Raw genomic sequence first — 15,791 nt, 5'->3', positions numbered from 1 at the left:
AAGATCCTCTTGTACTTGGCGAAGGACAAAACAAACTTTGTCTGAAGTACACGTCCCCCGGCAAAGATACGATGGAGTTCGCCTTGCAACTATAGCGAATCTTTACATATTTTCAATTTCTCCCGGTTCCACAAAATTTACTGGCGGGCCTCGAAGCTGTGATGGAAATCTAATGCAATTTCATCTCTCGGGAGGATAAGAATTAGGACCTTCTAAAAGTGAGAAATAAAACTCGGAGAGAGGCAGACCCTCTTTCCTCCCAACTCAGCGTTTTTCCATATAAACCCTTAAAATAGTTTGAGCAGATAATATTTCAGAAGAACTTACTTTCAGGACTCCAGTCTATTGGCTCTCTGGACTGAAAACTGGACCCGCAAACATGTTCCCTGCAATTGCAGCGTTTATCTCATCTGGAAAAGTGCTCACCCATAGCTGCCCCTTACAAGCCAAACCAAGCAGTTAAAGTGTCACTTAACATTCTAGAGAATGTGAAATATATTGTACATTGTCAACTCCCCAAAACCATAAAACTAACTTTATGGACCTCACGTGACTTTTGAGAGCCAGTGAGGGTATCTGTCTGAGGTCTGGGCGATTTTTACGATCTAACTTCTAGATAAAACCCTATCCATTTGACATCTAAATGTCATACCCACTTTTGGTATAGTTTGCTATTGGTAAAAAAAAAAAAAAAAAAAAAAAAATCAAGGGAAGGCGAGCAAATGGTTTGGGATCTGACAGTCCACTTCACATTCCTCTCAAATCACTTAAGAAGTACCTAAACAGTGGGAGATTAAGTTTGGTAAGTTTTAAGATCCAACTTTACTTGCTACGAACAAAAGCCTAAGCTATTTTGTAGAGATGTCAGTGGCGTTTTGCCAAATAGAGCGACTTTAAACTGGAGTATCTCGCGCCTTGTTAGATTCCCTAGGTAGCAAAATTGCACATTTGCCATCTTTGATGATGTTAAATTATATGCAGCGAAAATGACTCGTTGTAGTGAGTGTCAGTAGTTACAGAGTTGTAATCTGTTATTTACGTGTTGAGCCAGAGACTAGGATGTAAAATCAGTAAGCACAATAAACCGAGGAAGAGAGGTAGAGGAAAGATTACAGTTCAGCAAAGAAATAGTCTCTCTATATATATACATATTATATATAATAAATATATCTCTACAAACACACAGATACGTAATTCCATAGAACACAGGTTTATGTGTACGTATATATTGATGTAAATACCACTCGCTTTTAGAATGTTTGTGTGTGTGTATATTTATATCTATGTCTGACAATTCCTGAAATGCACGTAAATATACTTGGGAAGAATTTATGCCATGTTACTGTAACTTGAAGTACTTTAAACTAGTTTGTCTGATATGCTGCTGTAGCGGGGGTGGGGGTATCTGTGTTGTTTTTAGGTAAGCAGCGTCTGAGAAATGTGACAAGTTGTGTTTTCCGCGGAAGGTTTCCCGTGCAATGCCATGGCGTTATGTGAGCGAACATTTTGTGCTGCCGGGCTGCGAGCTCCCCGAGAGCTGCCCAGGAGAGATGAGGGCTGCAGCTCTGCTGGGATCTCCAGGCAGGCTGAGCTCCGTGCCAGGCATGTCCCTGCTTTAGCACGTACTGCGGACTCCTTGTGCAAGCCTCAGAGGTTGGGTATAAAGTGCAACTGGGAGCCTTTATGAGTAGGAGAAACGTTTATTTGACTTCAAGTAAAGCTACAAACAAATACAAAAAGCTTATTGGCAAAGTACTAACAGGCAGCTAGACATGACAGATGCCATTTTTACACATAACATTGCATTCACTCTGCCCACTACGAACTGTCTATTAGTCACATCAGAAATATTTCTAGTATTTACAAACATTAGAGCACTTTATCGTTGGTCCAATCTTATACATTTATATATATATTTTTTTTAATAATGAAGTTTACCCACGTCTAAGAGTACATCTCAGAACTAGCCTGGGACTAGAATCCCGGCCTGAAGTTTGAACTAAAACACAGACTGGACAATTTTATTACAGAAAGTTACAAGAGTTTTTTTTATTTTTTTTTTTCCCTCCCCCCCTCTTTTTTTTTTTTCCCTTTTTTTTTTTTTTTTTTTTTGTTTCATTTTTCTTTCTGCGACTGTAGTGCAGGAACCCCCGATTTTAGCTTAGGCAGAGAAGAACTCACCCAAAAAACAGTAAACTCAGGAAGGGGAAAAAGCAACAAATAAACAATTGTATCTTATCAATTTATAAATAAGTTATAACATTTAAAGGGCTCACGTAAACATGCTAGCTTTCCAGAAAGCATCAAGAGAGCACGGACACATACATTTATAAGAACAACAAGAGCATGAGGAGCATCTGGAAATAAAATTTAATTAAAAATAATATAATTAAAAAACCACGACATGAACTCAGTTCTGGGATAACGGTACCATACGCGTTGTTTTAGAATAGCAACAACATGCTGAAAAGAAGGTGCCTCACTGTACAGTACTCCAAAACTAAGATCTGCTGAGCTTTATTTATTTATTTACGTATTTATTTAATCTTTCCTCTTCTTTCCTCGACATTCCTCCTCTATAATTTATGGCTGAAAGGCGCTGCCCGCAGAGGCTAAGCTCATGCTTTTCAGTTTATTATCCTTCTTCCATTTCATCCTCCTGTTCTGGAACCAGATTTTGATCTGCCTCTCGGAGAGGCAGAGAGCGTGAGCGATCTCTATTCTCCTCCTGCGGGTGAGATATCTATTGAAGTGGAATTCCTTTTCCAACTCCAGGGTCTGGTAGCGAGTGTACGCTGTCCTTGCCCTCTTACCGTCTGGTCCAGTCATGTCTGAATAACACGGACAACAACGGGTTTTTGATTTCTGTTTCAAGTCTTTCTGATAGGATTTTTACTACTAAGGCTATTTTTTAGTACGGAGGATAAATATTCACCGTCTTCGGGCAATTAGGAACGCTGCTCTTTCCCAAAATAACAGCCTCTCTCCCCCTCCCCCCCGGTCTCCCTCTCTTTCCCGCACACCCCAGACACGTGTAAAAACCCCCACCTTTGGTCCCTCCAGAACTGACACCCGCAACTCAATATTCATAATTTAACTGAAGAACCGAGATTTTGAAATCGCCTTTTTTCGCCCTGACTGGGTGTTTTTCTGCCTGCTTGCTGGGTCATCTGGTTTAATACTGCTTTCGTTCCTCCGGGAGAAAAAAAAATAAAGGGGTGGTGGTGGTGATGGTCCTCGCTGTTCCCCGTGCTCTGTATTTCACTGCAATTTTGGTTGTGTCAAGAGCAGATTGTCAAGAATACACCCAGCAAAATCAGAGAAGGAAAGGACTGAGAGACCCATCTGTGCATATAATGCCATTTTAATGGTCAATTCTTTCTTTTCTTCTGCCCCCCAAGGAACACCCCCTTCCCTCAATTTCTGTATTACCTTCTCCCACCATACACATATAGCTACTAGCTTGAAACAAGCGCACATTTCGCGGCAAGAATAACGAAACTAAAATAAATCTCCCCCTCCAGGCGCCAGAGGCAGCTTTAAAGCCGTGATCAGAACAAGAAATGCAAAAAGCAATAAATAGCTGCGTTTCTGATCAAAGCGTTTCCACCGAATAAAGGGAAGGAGAGAAAATAGGGAGTGGGGGGAAAGGAAAGGGGGGGAAAAAGCGGGGTGTGAGAAAATAAACAACGACAACGACAACGACCGAAAAAGAAGTAGCTGTACCATGGCTAATGTGAAGTTTCCTCATCCAAGGGAATATCTGAGGTGCCTGCCCTTCTGTTGCTGCGGTGGAGGTTGCGATGGGCTCTGCCTGCGCTCGGGGGATGCTGCTGCTTATTGGAGTGCCCTCGTCGGCTCCCGAGGACGCGCTGGTCTCGTCTAGTTCTGTGAAATTTGTGTTGGTGCTGGCAGAAGTAGCTTGGTCGGAGGGGGACGGGGCGGGCTTGCCTCCATGGCTCTCGCTGTTGGAGCAGGGAAGGGAGTCGGGAGAAGATAAGGAGCAGCTAGACGCCTGTCTAAACCTGCTCTCCTGAGCTGGAGAAGGGAAACCGCGGGAGCTCTCCCCCACAGCCCCAAAGTGACTAGAAGAGGCTGAGCGGTTGATGCTAAGGTCCATCCCATTGTAGTTGTAGCCATAAGAGCTGGAATGCATGGTGCTTGAATCTCTGTAAAACCGTTCATGGAACTGCTGGTCCCATAATTTAGTAACTGATAGTCGGGGCCATTTGGGTAGCGCCCTGAGAACGAGTTTACAAAGTAAGAGCTCATTTGGGTTATTTTGGAGGGCTTGATTTGTGGCTCGTGGTCGTTATAACCCTGTGCTTGACGATTTATGATGTATTAATGAATTATAGCAATGCACTGTACTTCGTTTTTGCTATGTATGCGGCCAAATATGGGGGAGGGTGGGGGTGCGTTTGGGAATCACGTGCTTTTGTTGACCAGTCGTAAATTCTCACTGATGACCTCAAGAGGTAATTCATGCTCTATGGTTACAAATAATGACGATCGCGGAGTCGTTAGGCCCAAGTCGGTGCGCGGCGCCCCGAGTCCCCGGGCGCGCCGGCGCCGCGCTCGCCCCACCTTGGCGGAGCGCGCCACCTGCCGGCCGCGTGGGGGCGGCGCAGGCGGGGCCCCGGCCCGGGCCCGGCCTGGCCCGGCCCCGGCCCCGGCCCCGGCCCCGGCCCACGCTCGGGGTCCCCCGGCCCCGCTTTTTGCCTCTTCAGAAATCTGCGCAGCAGCAGGGGAGATCCTGCCGCGGCGAGCGCGCCCGCGCTTTCCATGTGGCTCTTCTCGCCCCGCTCGTTCTCTTTATTAAACCATTATTTCTTCCTTTGTAACAGCACTGCGGAAGTTTTAGAGGCAGCGAGGGATGAGGTGTTAAATCGCTTTTAGGCCAGGCAGCCTTTTCCTTTGATATTTGAAGGGGGGCAATGCGAAGCTGCTACGGGGGAGCGCGCCGCGCGTGTTTATTTCCGAAGGCTTCGCCACTGCTCCGGGAGAAGTCGAGCTTCCTGGCACGCTGAGCGTGCTACCAGCGATGCAGTCGCACCGTAACTGGGGAGCGAAAAAAACGCGGAAAATGAGGAAAAAGGGCAGAAAGGAAGGTCCAGCCGGTGGAAATGGTTGACAGCGTTGCTTTTAGGACAATCTTGTTCCCGAGCGTTTCACGTCCTCTTTAACCACAGCATTGTGTTACGGTGTTGTTCCTTTCCATTTGCTAACCTGCAAGGAATACTGGGGAGCAAAAGCACTCTGAAATTGGTAAAAACATTGTGAAAGGTCTGTGCGTTGTTAAGCATTACTTTTTCTTCTCGTTTCCTCTCTCCTTTTTTTTTTTTTTCCAAGGCAGCTCAGGAATTTCATATGCTTGTCTGCAACTCATTGGAAATTATGCGCCATATTGAAAGTGACATATAATTATAATAATTACGGGCAATGAAAAGCGTGGCAATAATAGTAAATGTCCTACAGCTGTGAAGCTTCTGCATGAATTGATTTTAGAAGTGACTGACATTAAACCAGCTCGTGGCATGGGGGAATGCGTTCATACATAGGTATTTTTGTGGGCAGTGGGGAAAGGGAATAGAGGTAAGGAGGTACTGTTTCATAGCTTTCCTGCCATGTGAAGCTTCAAAAAATCGTATCCACATTAGGCTGGTCTGGTTGCTTGCTTCCAGTCCTAAATCCCCAGCAGAAAAAGCACTTCCTTTTGTTTAATTACAAAACCCAATAAAAGTTTGCTATTTGCATGTACAAGGTTCCCTTTAGGCACAGAGCATTACCCACCCCATCCTGAGCAAGTTAGAATATCAGAATCCACTAGTAGACTTAGTTTAGATTTTTTTTCTTTTTCCTCTTTTTTTTTTTTGTTTGTTTCCCATAAGTGCATGCTATATTCCTGTAGCCGAGAAGTTATACGTTTCATAGGAAAAAATCCCTTGAAATCTGGAGTATTTTGCAATACACTTCACTTTGATTTGGGGATATGAAGCAAGGGACCAGATGTTTGAAAGATGCTAGGCAAATGTTAGGTATCTTTGGTAGATAAATGAGATATTTTTGCCTGTTTCCTTGATTTATTATGTATATGGAGAGCATTTCGTCATAACTCTTTGTACTATAACAATAAAAAGAGCGATACTAAAGTAGAATGTCAACGAGGAAATAATACTGGTGAAAGGTCTTCCATTTAAGATTACACAAAAAGAGGGAAAACCAGATTTATCTCTCCAATGTAACTTCCGTATGCTTGGAGTTGCTTGTCCTTGCAGATTAGAAGACAGTGTCATAAAGAGAGTAGCAGTGCTTTCTTTATAACTCCGTGCTCCTTAAGACTGACAAGTTCCCCTGAAAAAGGGAAGGATAATAATAATGACAGTGTGGTGTGTGTGAGATCGAAGACTTTTTTTTATTAGAGAATTCCATGGTCATACCTAAGACAAACTTCAAACACAACACGTACAAAAATTAATAAAATATACTTTTTTTTTCTGTTGTTGCTTTTGCATCCCTTTAGGTAGTATTCGTTCTTTCAGTAGATATCTTATTAAAAAAAAAAAAAAAAAAAAAAGAGAAACTAATTACAAGACCCCAGGGCTTGATTAATTTACCAAAGGAAAAAAAAAAAAAAAAAAAAGGAAGAAACCCTATGTCAACCGTGCATAAAACATTTTTACAAAATTAAGACAATAAACACCCCAAATGACATATATTGCAGCACTTCCATTAAATACAAGAGTTAGCATATTACTAACAGTGACACCAAGGGTAGAAACACGGGTAGGAGTCCTTTTTTTTTTTTTTTTCCTCTTTCTTTCTTTTCCCCTTCTCTCTGCTTATCTCCTTTTTTTTTTTTTTTTTTTTTTTTTTTTTTTTTTTTTTTTTTTTAATTGTTTTACTGTGGGGGAAGGGGGAAGTCTAGGAAGAAAAAAACGCAACTAGAAGCCTGATTTTTTTTTTTTTTTTTCTGGACACGACAGTTTACTGGGAACACGAGTCCATGGCATTGGTGGCCCAAACTTTCTAGCTGTTGCCGTTGCTGTAGAGCGCTTGTCCCACCAATGTGCACGTTTTCCCTTTCCTCGCAGCCAGCCCACACCACCCTCATCCTCTTGGCTCTCACACGCACGCACTCACTCCCTCTCTCTTTTTTTAAATAATACTTTCACTCCGCCGTTTTCTCCTCCTCCTCCTCCGCGCTCAGCTGCGAGGAGTTGAGCAGTTTGTTCTCTTTTTTCCACTTCATCCGGCGGTTCTGGAACCAGATCTTGATCTGCCGCTCTGTCAGGCAGAGGGAGTGGGCGATCTCGATCCGCCGGCGCCGGGTCAGGTAGCGGTTGAAGTGAAATTCCTTCTCCAGCTCCAGCGTCTGGTAGCGGGTGTAGGTCTGGCGGCCTCTGCGGCCGCTGGGCCCGAAGGAGGAACCTGTGACACCCGCAAAAAAATAAAAATAAAAAAAAAGAGAGAGAAAGGGGGCGGGGGGGGGGGGGGAAGCCCCGGGGTTTAGCGGGGCGGCGGAGGTCCCGGGCAACTCGCGGGGACGGTGCCGCCTGCACCGTGCCTGTGTGCGGAGGAGAGGGCGCCTGCTCCCTGCCCTCCCCAGGTTTCAGCCAGCAAAAGCCCCCCCGGGAGCCTCCGCGGCCGGGCCGCCTGGGTGCGCACCCACGGAAAGCCCGCGCGGGCTGCGGGCGGCCGGGCAAGCAGGGGGCTGATGCGGACCGCGCCAGCCTGCAGCGGGCTGGAGAGACAGGGCGAGATCTATCTTACTCCGCGATGAAAAATCGCAAGGTGTTCTCCCACCCCCACCCCCCTCCGCTGTTTTCCACCCTACCGGCAACTGTAATAGATCTGAGCATTTAAGCAATAATGAAGTGAATCGATCTGCCCAAAGTCGACATTAAAGAGGATACAACGCTTTATGTCCCTGCGCTAATGGACATCAATTCGGAACTTAAAAGGCAACAAATGCATCTAAACATGAGGATAAGGGTGGTGAGACTCATTTCTTTCTTCTTTCTTCTTTCTTTCTTTCTTTCTTTCTTTTTCTTCTTTCTTTCTTTCTTTCTTTCTTCTTTCTTTCTTTCTTTCTTTCTTTCTTTCTTTCTTTCTTTCTTCTTTCTTTCTTTCTTTTCTTTCTTTCTTTCTTTCTTTCTTTCTTTCTTTCTTTCTTTCTTTCTTTCTTCTCTTTCTTTCTCTTTCTCCCTCTCTCATTTTTCCCCCTTCTCCTGATTGAGGAAACAGCACTTAAAAAAGTCATATATCATCAGGAGAAAAAAATTCTCCCCAGGCAGACTTTTCATTACGTGTAAGTTTCATTAAAAATGTAGCTCTCTCCTTTCAAATTTAAACACTTCTATATTATTTAACTCCAAGTCGGCTATCTAGAAAGAGAGGAAGCTGCTTGAGGGTGTGGGTACATGCATGTGTAAAGTCATCCAGATCTGATTTAGAAAAGATATCTCCCTGTGCGTTTAGGGAAGACAGAGACAAATCATTATGACTGCGTGACACGCAAACTGGAATGTGGAAAAAAAAAAGGGGGGGGTGGGAAAGCAGAAATACTGTACCAGGGATTAAATAGGGAGCAAACTTTTTTGCTGTTTTTCTAGTGGGGAAGCAGGGGGAACTGGTTGTAAGGAGAAAATACTTCAGCGGCGTGAAGTTTTGGTGCGTGTCAGAAGCAACTTGAAGCCTCTCATGTTGCCTAACTTCCCCGCTGGAAGTTTGGGCTCTAAAGTGAACCTTATTCCTACTTCCCTCGCTCTCTCGCTCTCTCACTCTGGCGGTAACAAATAAGAAAGGGGGGAGGAGATTGATGTATTTATTTCTGTAAAAGAGTAAACTCACTATTGCAAGAGTTCATCCGCTGCATCCAGGGGTAAACCGGGGCGGAACACTTTTGCTCCTCGCTTTCTCCGAATACAGTTTTGCTCTGCGCGCAGTCCGACTTGCGCGGCTCGGGGGCGAAGGGCACCTCGTCCAGGTTGGAAGGGGCGCACGCAGGGTCCTTCTCCCTGAAAAAACCGCCGGCCCCATAGTCACAGGCGGAGCTGCGGCTGTAGGCTCCGTTGCTTTGCTGGTAGTAGGGAGAAGAGGCATAGCCCTTCTCCTGGACTCCCGTGGCTCCATAGGTGGTGGGGTAGTGCCTCAAAGGATCCGCATAGCCCGAGGGATATAACGGGATCTGTCCCAGGAAGGGCTCCTGCCCCGCCGCCAGACTCACCGGGAAGGTCGAGTTGACAAAATAAGAACTCATTGGAAGGAGCCTGCCGTCCTTTCCCGGCTTTATGATTTGTTGTGTTTTATAGTCCAAGTGGTTTAGCTATTAGTAGTATATCGGAGATTGGGTTTTAGCTGAAGGGAGATGGCGTGGTGCCAGCGAGGGACACAAGGAAATACAACCATCTGATCATGGGCTGACCAATAGCAGGCGCCTGAGGTTGCAAAATAGCACCCATGAGGAGCTGAGATTGCACCAGGGACCCCAAGAACAAACCATCCACCCCCTTTTCCCTCCCTTTTAAACAACAGAAATGCACCCCCTTAACCAAATATATGATATCTGCGGAAAGAACGTTCCCGGCGCGCTCAGAGCTTCATAAATAAATGCTCTCCCCCCCTTCCCTCCCCCCCCCCGACTTCAGCATGGGGGAGTGTGAATGTGAAAGCCTGTGTGTATGGATGGCGGTGCATCCACACACAAATAATGTATACAAATACCTGATGTAAGTGGGAAAAAAAAAGTTATTTATTTACATTCGGAAAACTTTAACCCTTCGTGTCTGCAATTCGTCCTGAAATATCTGGGTACTTTTCTACAGTTAAAGAAAAAAGTTGTGTGTGCGAACTTTGCAAGGAGGAGATCCCGTTGGTTAAACTAAGAGATTTCCTATAGGAGAAGAAACGGATTCTGACAATTTATTTCGGTTCATGTTTACCTAATTACTATAGATTAGCATTCCATGTTAAGCATTCCCTGTTAAGAAAGCTGCGCTGGATTAAAACAAACATTCTCTTTTCATACATAGTATCTTTTTCGTTTATTTATCTGCAAAAGCTACATATTCAGGAGATAAATGGAAAATCGAAGTATTTCCTTTATCCCTTGCTAAATCCCGATCTGCTCTGGAGTATTGTACCGCATTGTGCCCTCTTGCGTTTTTTTGTTAATACCAGATCTATGCCCGACATTTTTTGGAAGAAAGAAAAAAAGAAACAACAAAAAAAGAAACTTTGTGTTGCGATCAAAAGCTGAGTTTATTGATTGTTACTGATCGAGATTAAAAAAAAAAATAAATCTTATTATTTTATTTTATTTTATTTTATTTTATTTTTTTATTTTATTTATTTTATTTATTTTATTTTATTTTATTTTATTTTATTTTATTTATTTTATTTTATTTTATTATTTTTTTTTACGAGAGGAAATTTCGTGGTGTGGTGGTTCTGCTGTCTTGGAGGTGCGCAGGGACCCTGCCTTTTTACATCCCTCCTTTCGAGCCCATCCCCACTGCAAAATACTTATTTTTTCAAACTTAAAACGTTGAAAGAGATAAGCTCGAAAGTCTAACGCAATTCCCTGACATTCCAAAAGCTGTACTTTCTTTTGGGGTTCGACTAATTTATTTTTATTTTTTTCCTGGATTTCGTCACCAGGGATGTACTCTGCACTACCTGGTGCATCCCCTCTTCAGACCTCTGTTTGCTCAAGGTAAAGTGGGATCTCTATTCGGTGCCTTCCATTTTTTCAAGTGGGAAAAATCAGAGCCATCTTAGAGTGGAAAAAAAAAAAAAGTAATAATGAAAACCAGGACTGTCACTGATCATTCGCGTTATATAAAGGATTTGTTTCCTGTCCGAATTTGTAGCCATCTGTCTGTCGGTTCTTATATGCAGTGACATGGCACGCCTTATAATATGCACTCCCCTGTACTTGAATCTGTGGCAGTGTGCGCTACAAACCTAGAATTACATATATTATATGCTCACTGTAAAGCTGCCAATGCAGCTCTCTGACAGAGCTTTAAGTATCTACGAAATTCGTATCTTATTACGAGCTAATTTATTTTAAACATCATATTTACATAAGCACAGCCAAGATTGTTTAATGCCACGGCTGCAATGAACATTTCGACTGAAACGTAATCCTTATAATTCAAGGAAGTAACATGCAAAGGAAGTAGTTTTCCATCCTCCACCCCCTCTCTGACTGATATCTCTTATATTTGTTCTTGCAGAGTTTCCCTTTGTGTATGGAGTGGACCCAAACTTACGTAGATCTACTTTATTGGTATGCAAGGAAAAAAAAAAAAAAAAAAAAAAAAGGAGATTGAAAGGGAAGAGGAAAAAAGAAAAAAAAAAAAAAGATCGGATGAGAGATTGAAGTTAACTGCTTTGCTGCTTTGCAGGAGCCATACAGCTCACACTTGATTTGAGAATTACACATATTGGTAGCACTACAGAAACAGCGATTATCTGGCATGATCAGCTTTGCTTGCACATTTTTGGCTAAGAAATTGATGTCCTGATAATTCAACGCGTGAGTACATCTGCTGAAAATGCTTGCTATAATATTTCTATCAGTTCTCATTACTTCTCTGCAAGTCAATCCTCAAAATATTTTGACACCGCCCCATCCCCTCCCCATGTTTTACCGCAGTAAAATACTACTCGTTTTAGCGCATTTATGTCTAAAACAGACTTTTAAAGTGGCTTGACTGTCGCCATTGTATAAGAAAATAAAATGAATTTAATCTGTCCGCTTGCTAATTGCTGACATATTAGACACGCTATAGATAACATTAATACATCCCGCTTCTTAGAAGAAGGGTGAAGCTTCTCTTGACACTGCAGATGGTTATTTGTGGGAGGAAAACAAACAAACAAACAAACAAACAAACAAAAAACTAGAAAACTTGATTTCCAACCTGAAAAAAAAATATGTGTCATAGTGCATTTTGAAGGGTCAGAACCGCAGTCTAATTGGTTTCCCACATATAATACATGCAAATTCTAGTTAGAGGTCTTAAACCGCACTAAATCTCAGAGAACTGTACATAAAGCACGGAGGTGGTTTCTCTCCCCATCTAAATAGTTTTACCAAAATAATTAAAAAATAAATAAATGTTGAGTTATTGTTATAGCTACTTAATAGACAATGTCCTGTCTTCTCCGCCAAAGTCCCCATGTAAATTTAAGACCGATTTTGTGATATTTTCTTTGGACGACTCTAGCGCCAGACAAGCCGGGAGTGACAGAGACACAGAGCAAAGAATAACGGATGCAGAAAGCAAGCTTATACAGCAGCCCTTAAGTTAGATTTGTCTTGACCGTACTCATTGCATATCTTTATTCAGTCTTTGGCCTCATCTGCTTAAAAAACAGGCACAGGGGTTGCTAAGAAGGAGCAATAAACTGGGCAAGTTGCAAGAGATGCCAGAAGGTGGTATAACGTATTTCAATATGCGCTGGGAACCCGTCTTTCCTCTCCTGACTGACATCACTCAACTGGCGAGGTATAAATAAGATAAGAGACATATTTACAGTATGTACAATCACAGCTATCTGCCCAGAAAGGTCTCGCTTTTTGTTACTTTGCTTTCTGGCCAGCAATGCCTCTCCACAAAGTAGAGAAAGGCAGATAGATGAGGGGATTAAAACAACACCCAAATATTTCGAAATGCAAACAGAACAGAGCATTTCTTGTTTGAAAGCTAAACCGGCTAAGAACTTGGTAGAAAGTTCAGTGCAGTTGTTCCAATAAAAAAATGAAACTCTTTTCATGTGGAGCTGGAATTCCCGATCCTTCTGAAGTGAGAACACAGCGGGGGTTTCCCCTACCGAGGGACTTATTGCAGCCATAAAGTCAAGCAAATACTACAAAAAAAAAAAAAAAAAAAAAAAAAAAAAAAAAAAAAAAAAACTTGTTCCTGGAGTCAGACATAGAAAGCAATTGGGCAGCAGAGAAGCCTCCCCTGTAATGCTCATGCACAGTAAAAATCACATTGGGAAAGAAACAACCACAGAAGTCATGTATGCACTGCAGTGCTGGCGTGTTTAAAACAATGACCCCTGAAGGTGTAGGAAAAATACTTGCTCTCTCCGCACATAACCATCTGAAACTTAATTTCCAGCATTTAAGTTTAATTTACCTGACTTCCCGTGCAGTGCATAATAACCTTCTTAATGGATCTTTGAAAGAAGTAATAATAATCTACCATTGTTCCATTAAAGAGTGCAGCTAATTATTAACAAAAAGGGGAGGGCGGAGGAGGGAGAGCGGGAGGAGTAAGGACATTGGGGTAGTCAAAGTGTATTCATACTGAACTATTTCGGCAAAAGAAAACCCTGAGACCGGGTGAAGGGGGCTACTAGTAGATTGGATTGGATACGTTGGAGAAGGTAAGGAGAAACCGATACGTATCATAAAACGTGGAAAGCGAATGCTGCGAGGTGTTGGGAATTACAACATGGAACAAGTTAATCATGGATGTTGTTAGTCAAGGAAAGTTGTCTCCCCTCTTTTTTTTTTTTTTCTTTTTCTTTTTTTATATGTAGTCACTCGACATCTCGCTTTCTTAGAGAAAGTGTCACTAGCCTAGACGTAAACAGTTGCCAGGAAACTGTGTGGTAGAAAGAGAAAACGAGAGGGAGAAAGAGGCAGGGAGGGAGGAAGGGAGGGAGGGAGAAACCTTTTAAAATAACAGACACGCATTGTCCCTTCAAAGCTCAGAGTAACTTAAAAGTGATTCGTCGTCTGCCTTTACTCTCTGTTCCTTCCCCAGCAACCACCTCAATTTTGTGTACACGACTTGACATATCTTTTCCAGACCCCACTGAAATGACCACTCGAAGCAATAAATAAATAAAAGCTTCTCTGCCTTTTATGATTAGCTGAAATCCCCAGCCTCGCCTTTGCCTCATACGTCATTACCGTGTTTCATTTTACACGATCTCCGCTTGTGTTCACGCTCAGCAAACAACGGGCTATCTTTCATCTTCCATGTGTGTGTAGATAGATAAATAGAGAGAGATAGATAGCCTTTAAATGTATATGCATGTATATATTTATACACATACGGCAAGCGACAGACGCACAGTTGCACACACAGAGCACTATACATCGGGGTGTGCGTAGAGCAACACACATTCGTACGGGGTGTACATTGCCCATATGTCAGTGCCCGTATATGTGCAAGCGCATCCCACGTACACATATTCAGACACTTTAAGTCTATGCAAACAGATAAAAACACATCTCCCATTTGCAATTCCCAGCAGGGCACCAAGCCTCAAGGGTGGAAACGCATTCGAGAGCCGCTTCCCTTCCCGAGCAGCGCGGAGCCAGGCCCCGCTGGGCGCTGCCGGCCGCCTGCTCCGGCCGCCCGGCCGGGGAGAAGGGACCCGGGCAGGGCCGCCCACGCCGGGGCACCGGCTGCGGGGAACCCCCGGGGAGCCGCCGGCCGCCGCCGTCGACGGTAGATGGCAGCAGACGGCGGGGAATGGGCGAGCCCCGCAGCGCGGCGGCGGCACCGGGGGAACGGCGCCGCTGGGGGCTGCCTTGGTTTTATTCTATTTAATTTTATTTTCTTAAATTAGCAAGCAGGAAGACTGCGAGGAGGGGCGCCCGCCGGCAGCAGCGTGGGCCCCCCACCCCGGGGCACTCGGAGTTTTTCTCGGCCATCCCACGCCGACCCGTGCTGACTAGGTTAAAAAGACTTGACCGAACCGAAGTGCGAGGTTTCCACAAGTGGTTTCCCACGCAGGATGCGGAAGAATCGGCATAAAAGCGTTTTGGAGCAAGGTTTCTATTTATTTGCTTGTTTGTTTTTTAATTAAGAATTGGAAAAACAAAAACAAAAACAAAAAAAAAAAAAAAAAAAAAAAAAGAAGAAGAAAATGAGCGCGGAGAGACTTAGAGGAAAAGGAAAACAGGCGTGCGAACCAGCATTATATTTTTTCCCGTGATTTATGAAAAATGTAACAGGTTCGGGAAGAAATATCTTTTAAAAATGACTTTCTGTTTATAATTTCCACGGCTTGCGATCATTTACTCTGGTCCACACAATATTCAGACACAGTGAAATTAGGTGAGATAAATTGTCACGTCATAAAATGGTTTATGCTTAAGTAATGAATTTCTTATTACTCAATCTCGCTTCACATATAGAGGCTCCTACATCCTCTTATTTAAAAATCACCTCATAACAGTAGCAATTAGTACTATATTTAAACAACCCGAAATCTAGAAAAAAAAGCATTCAAAATGACGGGCATCTCCGGACAAATTCTCCTAAAACCGAAGGCAAACGTTAGGGTATCAGACAGGCAGAGGAGAGAGAACACGGGGGAAACTTGCACAAAACCTGTTTGGAAGCTGTGGAAAAGGACCAACACAACGTGGGTCTGAAACCCTACCCGGTATTCCGGTATGAAAATCCGTAAAGACCCGTTAACACTGAAAAACGCAATTAAATACGGGGAGGCTTATTGAGTCACAACGTCAGCTTCATTTGGGAGTTTCATGAAGGAAAAAAACAATAACAACAAAAAAAAATCACAATGAGAGCACTGCGATCTGGGTTGGCTTCATACTATTATCTTTTTTTTTTTTTTTTTTTTTTTTTTAATCTCTCTCTTTTCGTTTCTCTTCCTCACCCCCTCACACCTCCCCCCCCTTCAAATTTCCCCCCCTCCCAATTTCCAGAACCTTATTCTTGGGGACTGCCGTGAACTGCCCTCTTTGAAGAAACCACCCACATAATAATGACCCTGGAGAGCAACGC

At 43.4% G+C, this 15,791-nt stretch overlaps 2 protein-coding genes across 2 annotated transcripts; both read right to left on the bottom strand.

The window, feature by feature from the left end:
• Positions 1 to 2,583: 2,583 nt before the first annotated feature.
• On the bottom strand, positions 2,584 to 4,272 carry HOXB5 (homeobox B5). The gene is given in 3 exon segments (XM_032202756.1): positions 2,584 to 2,831; positions 3,727 to 4,176; positions 4,179 to 4,272. Coding segments are annotated over 3 exon segments (792 nt in total).
• Positions 4,273 to 7,171: 2,899 nt separating this feature from the next.
• On the bottom strand, positions 7,172 to 9,262 carry HOXB6 (homeobox B6). The gene is made up of 2 exons (XM_032202754.1): positions 8,854 to 9,262; positions 7,172 to 7,431 (listed from the first exon to the last, which is right to left on the bottom strand). The coding sequence occupies exons 1-2, from the start codon at positions 9,260 to 9,262 to the stop codon at positions 7,172 to 7,174; spliced, it is 669 nt and encodes a 222-aa protein (XP_032058645.1).
• Between the last annotated feature and the right edge of the window lie 6,529 nt (positions 9,263 to 15,791).

Source organism: Aythya fuligula, chromosome 24 (genome assembly GCF_009819795.1).
Source record: "Aythya fuligula isolate bAytFul2 chromosome 24, bAytFul2.pri, whole genome shotgun sequence".
In the NCBI taxonomy this organism is placed as follows: domain Eukaryota; kingdom Metazoa; phylum Chordata; class Aves; order Anseriformes; family Anatidae; genus Aythya; species Aythya fuligula.
This window is presented reverse-complemented; position numbering and strand designations above follow the sequence as displayed.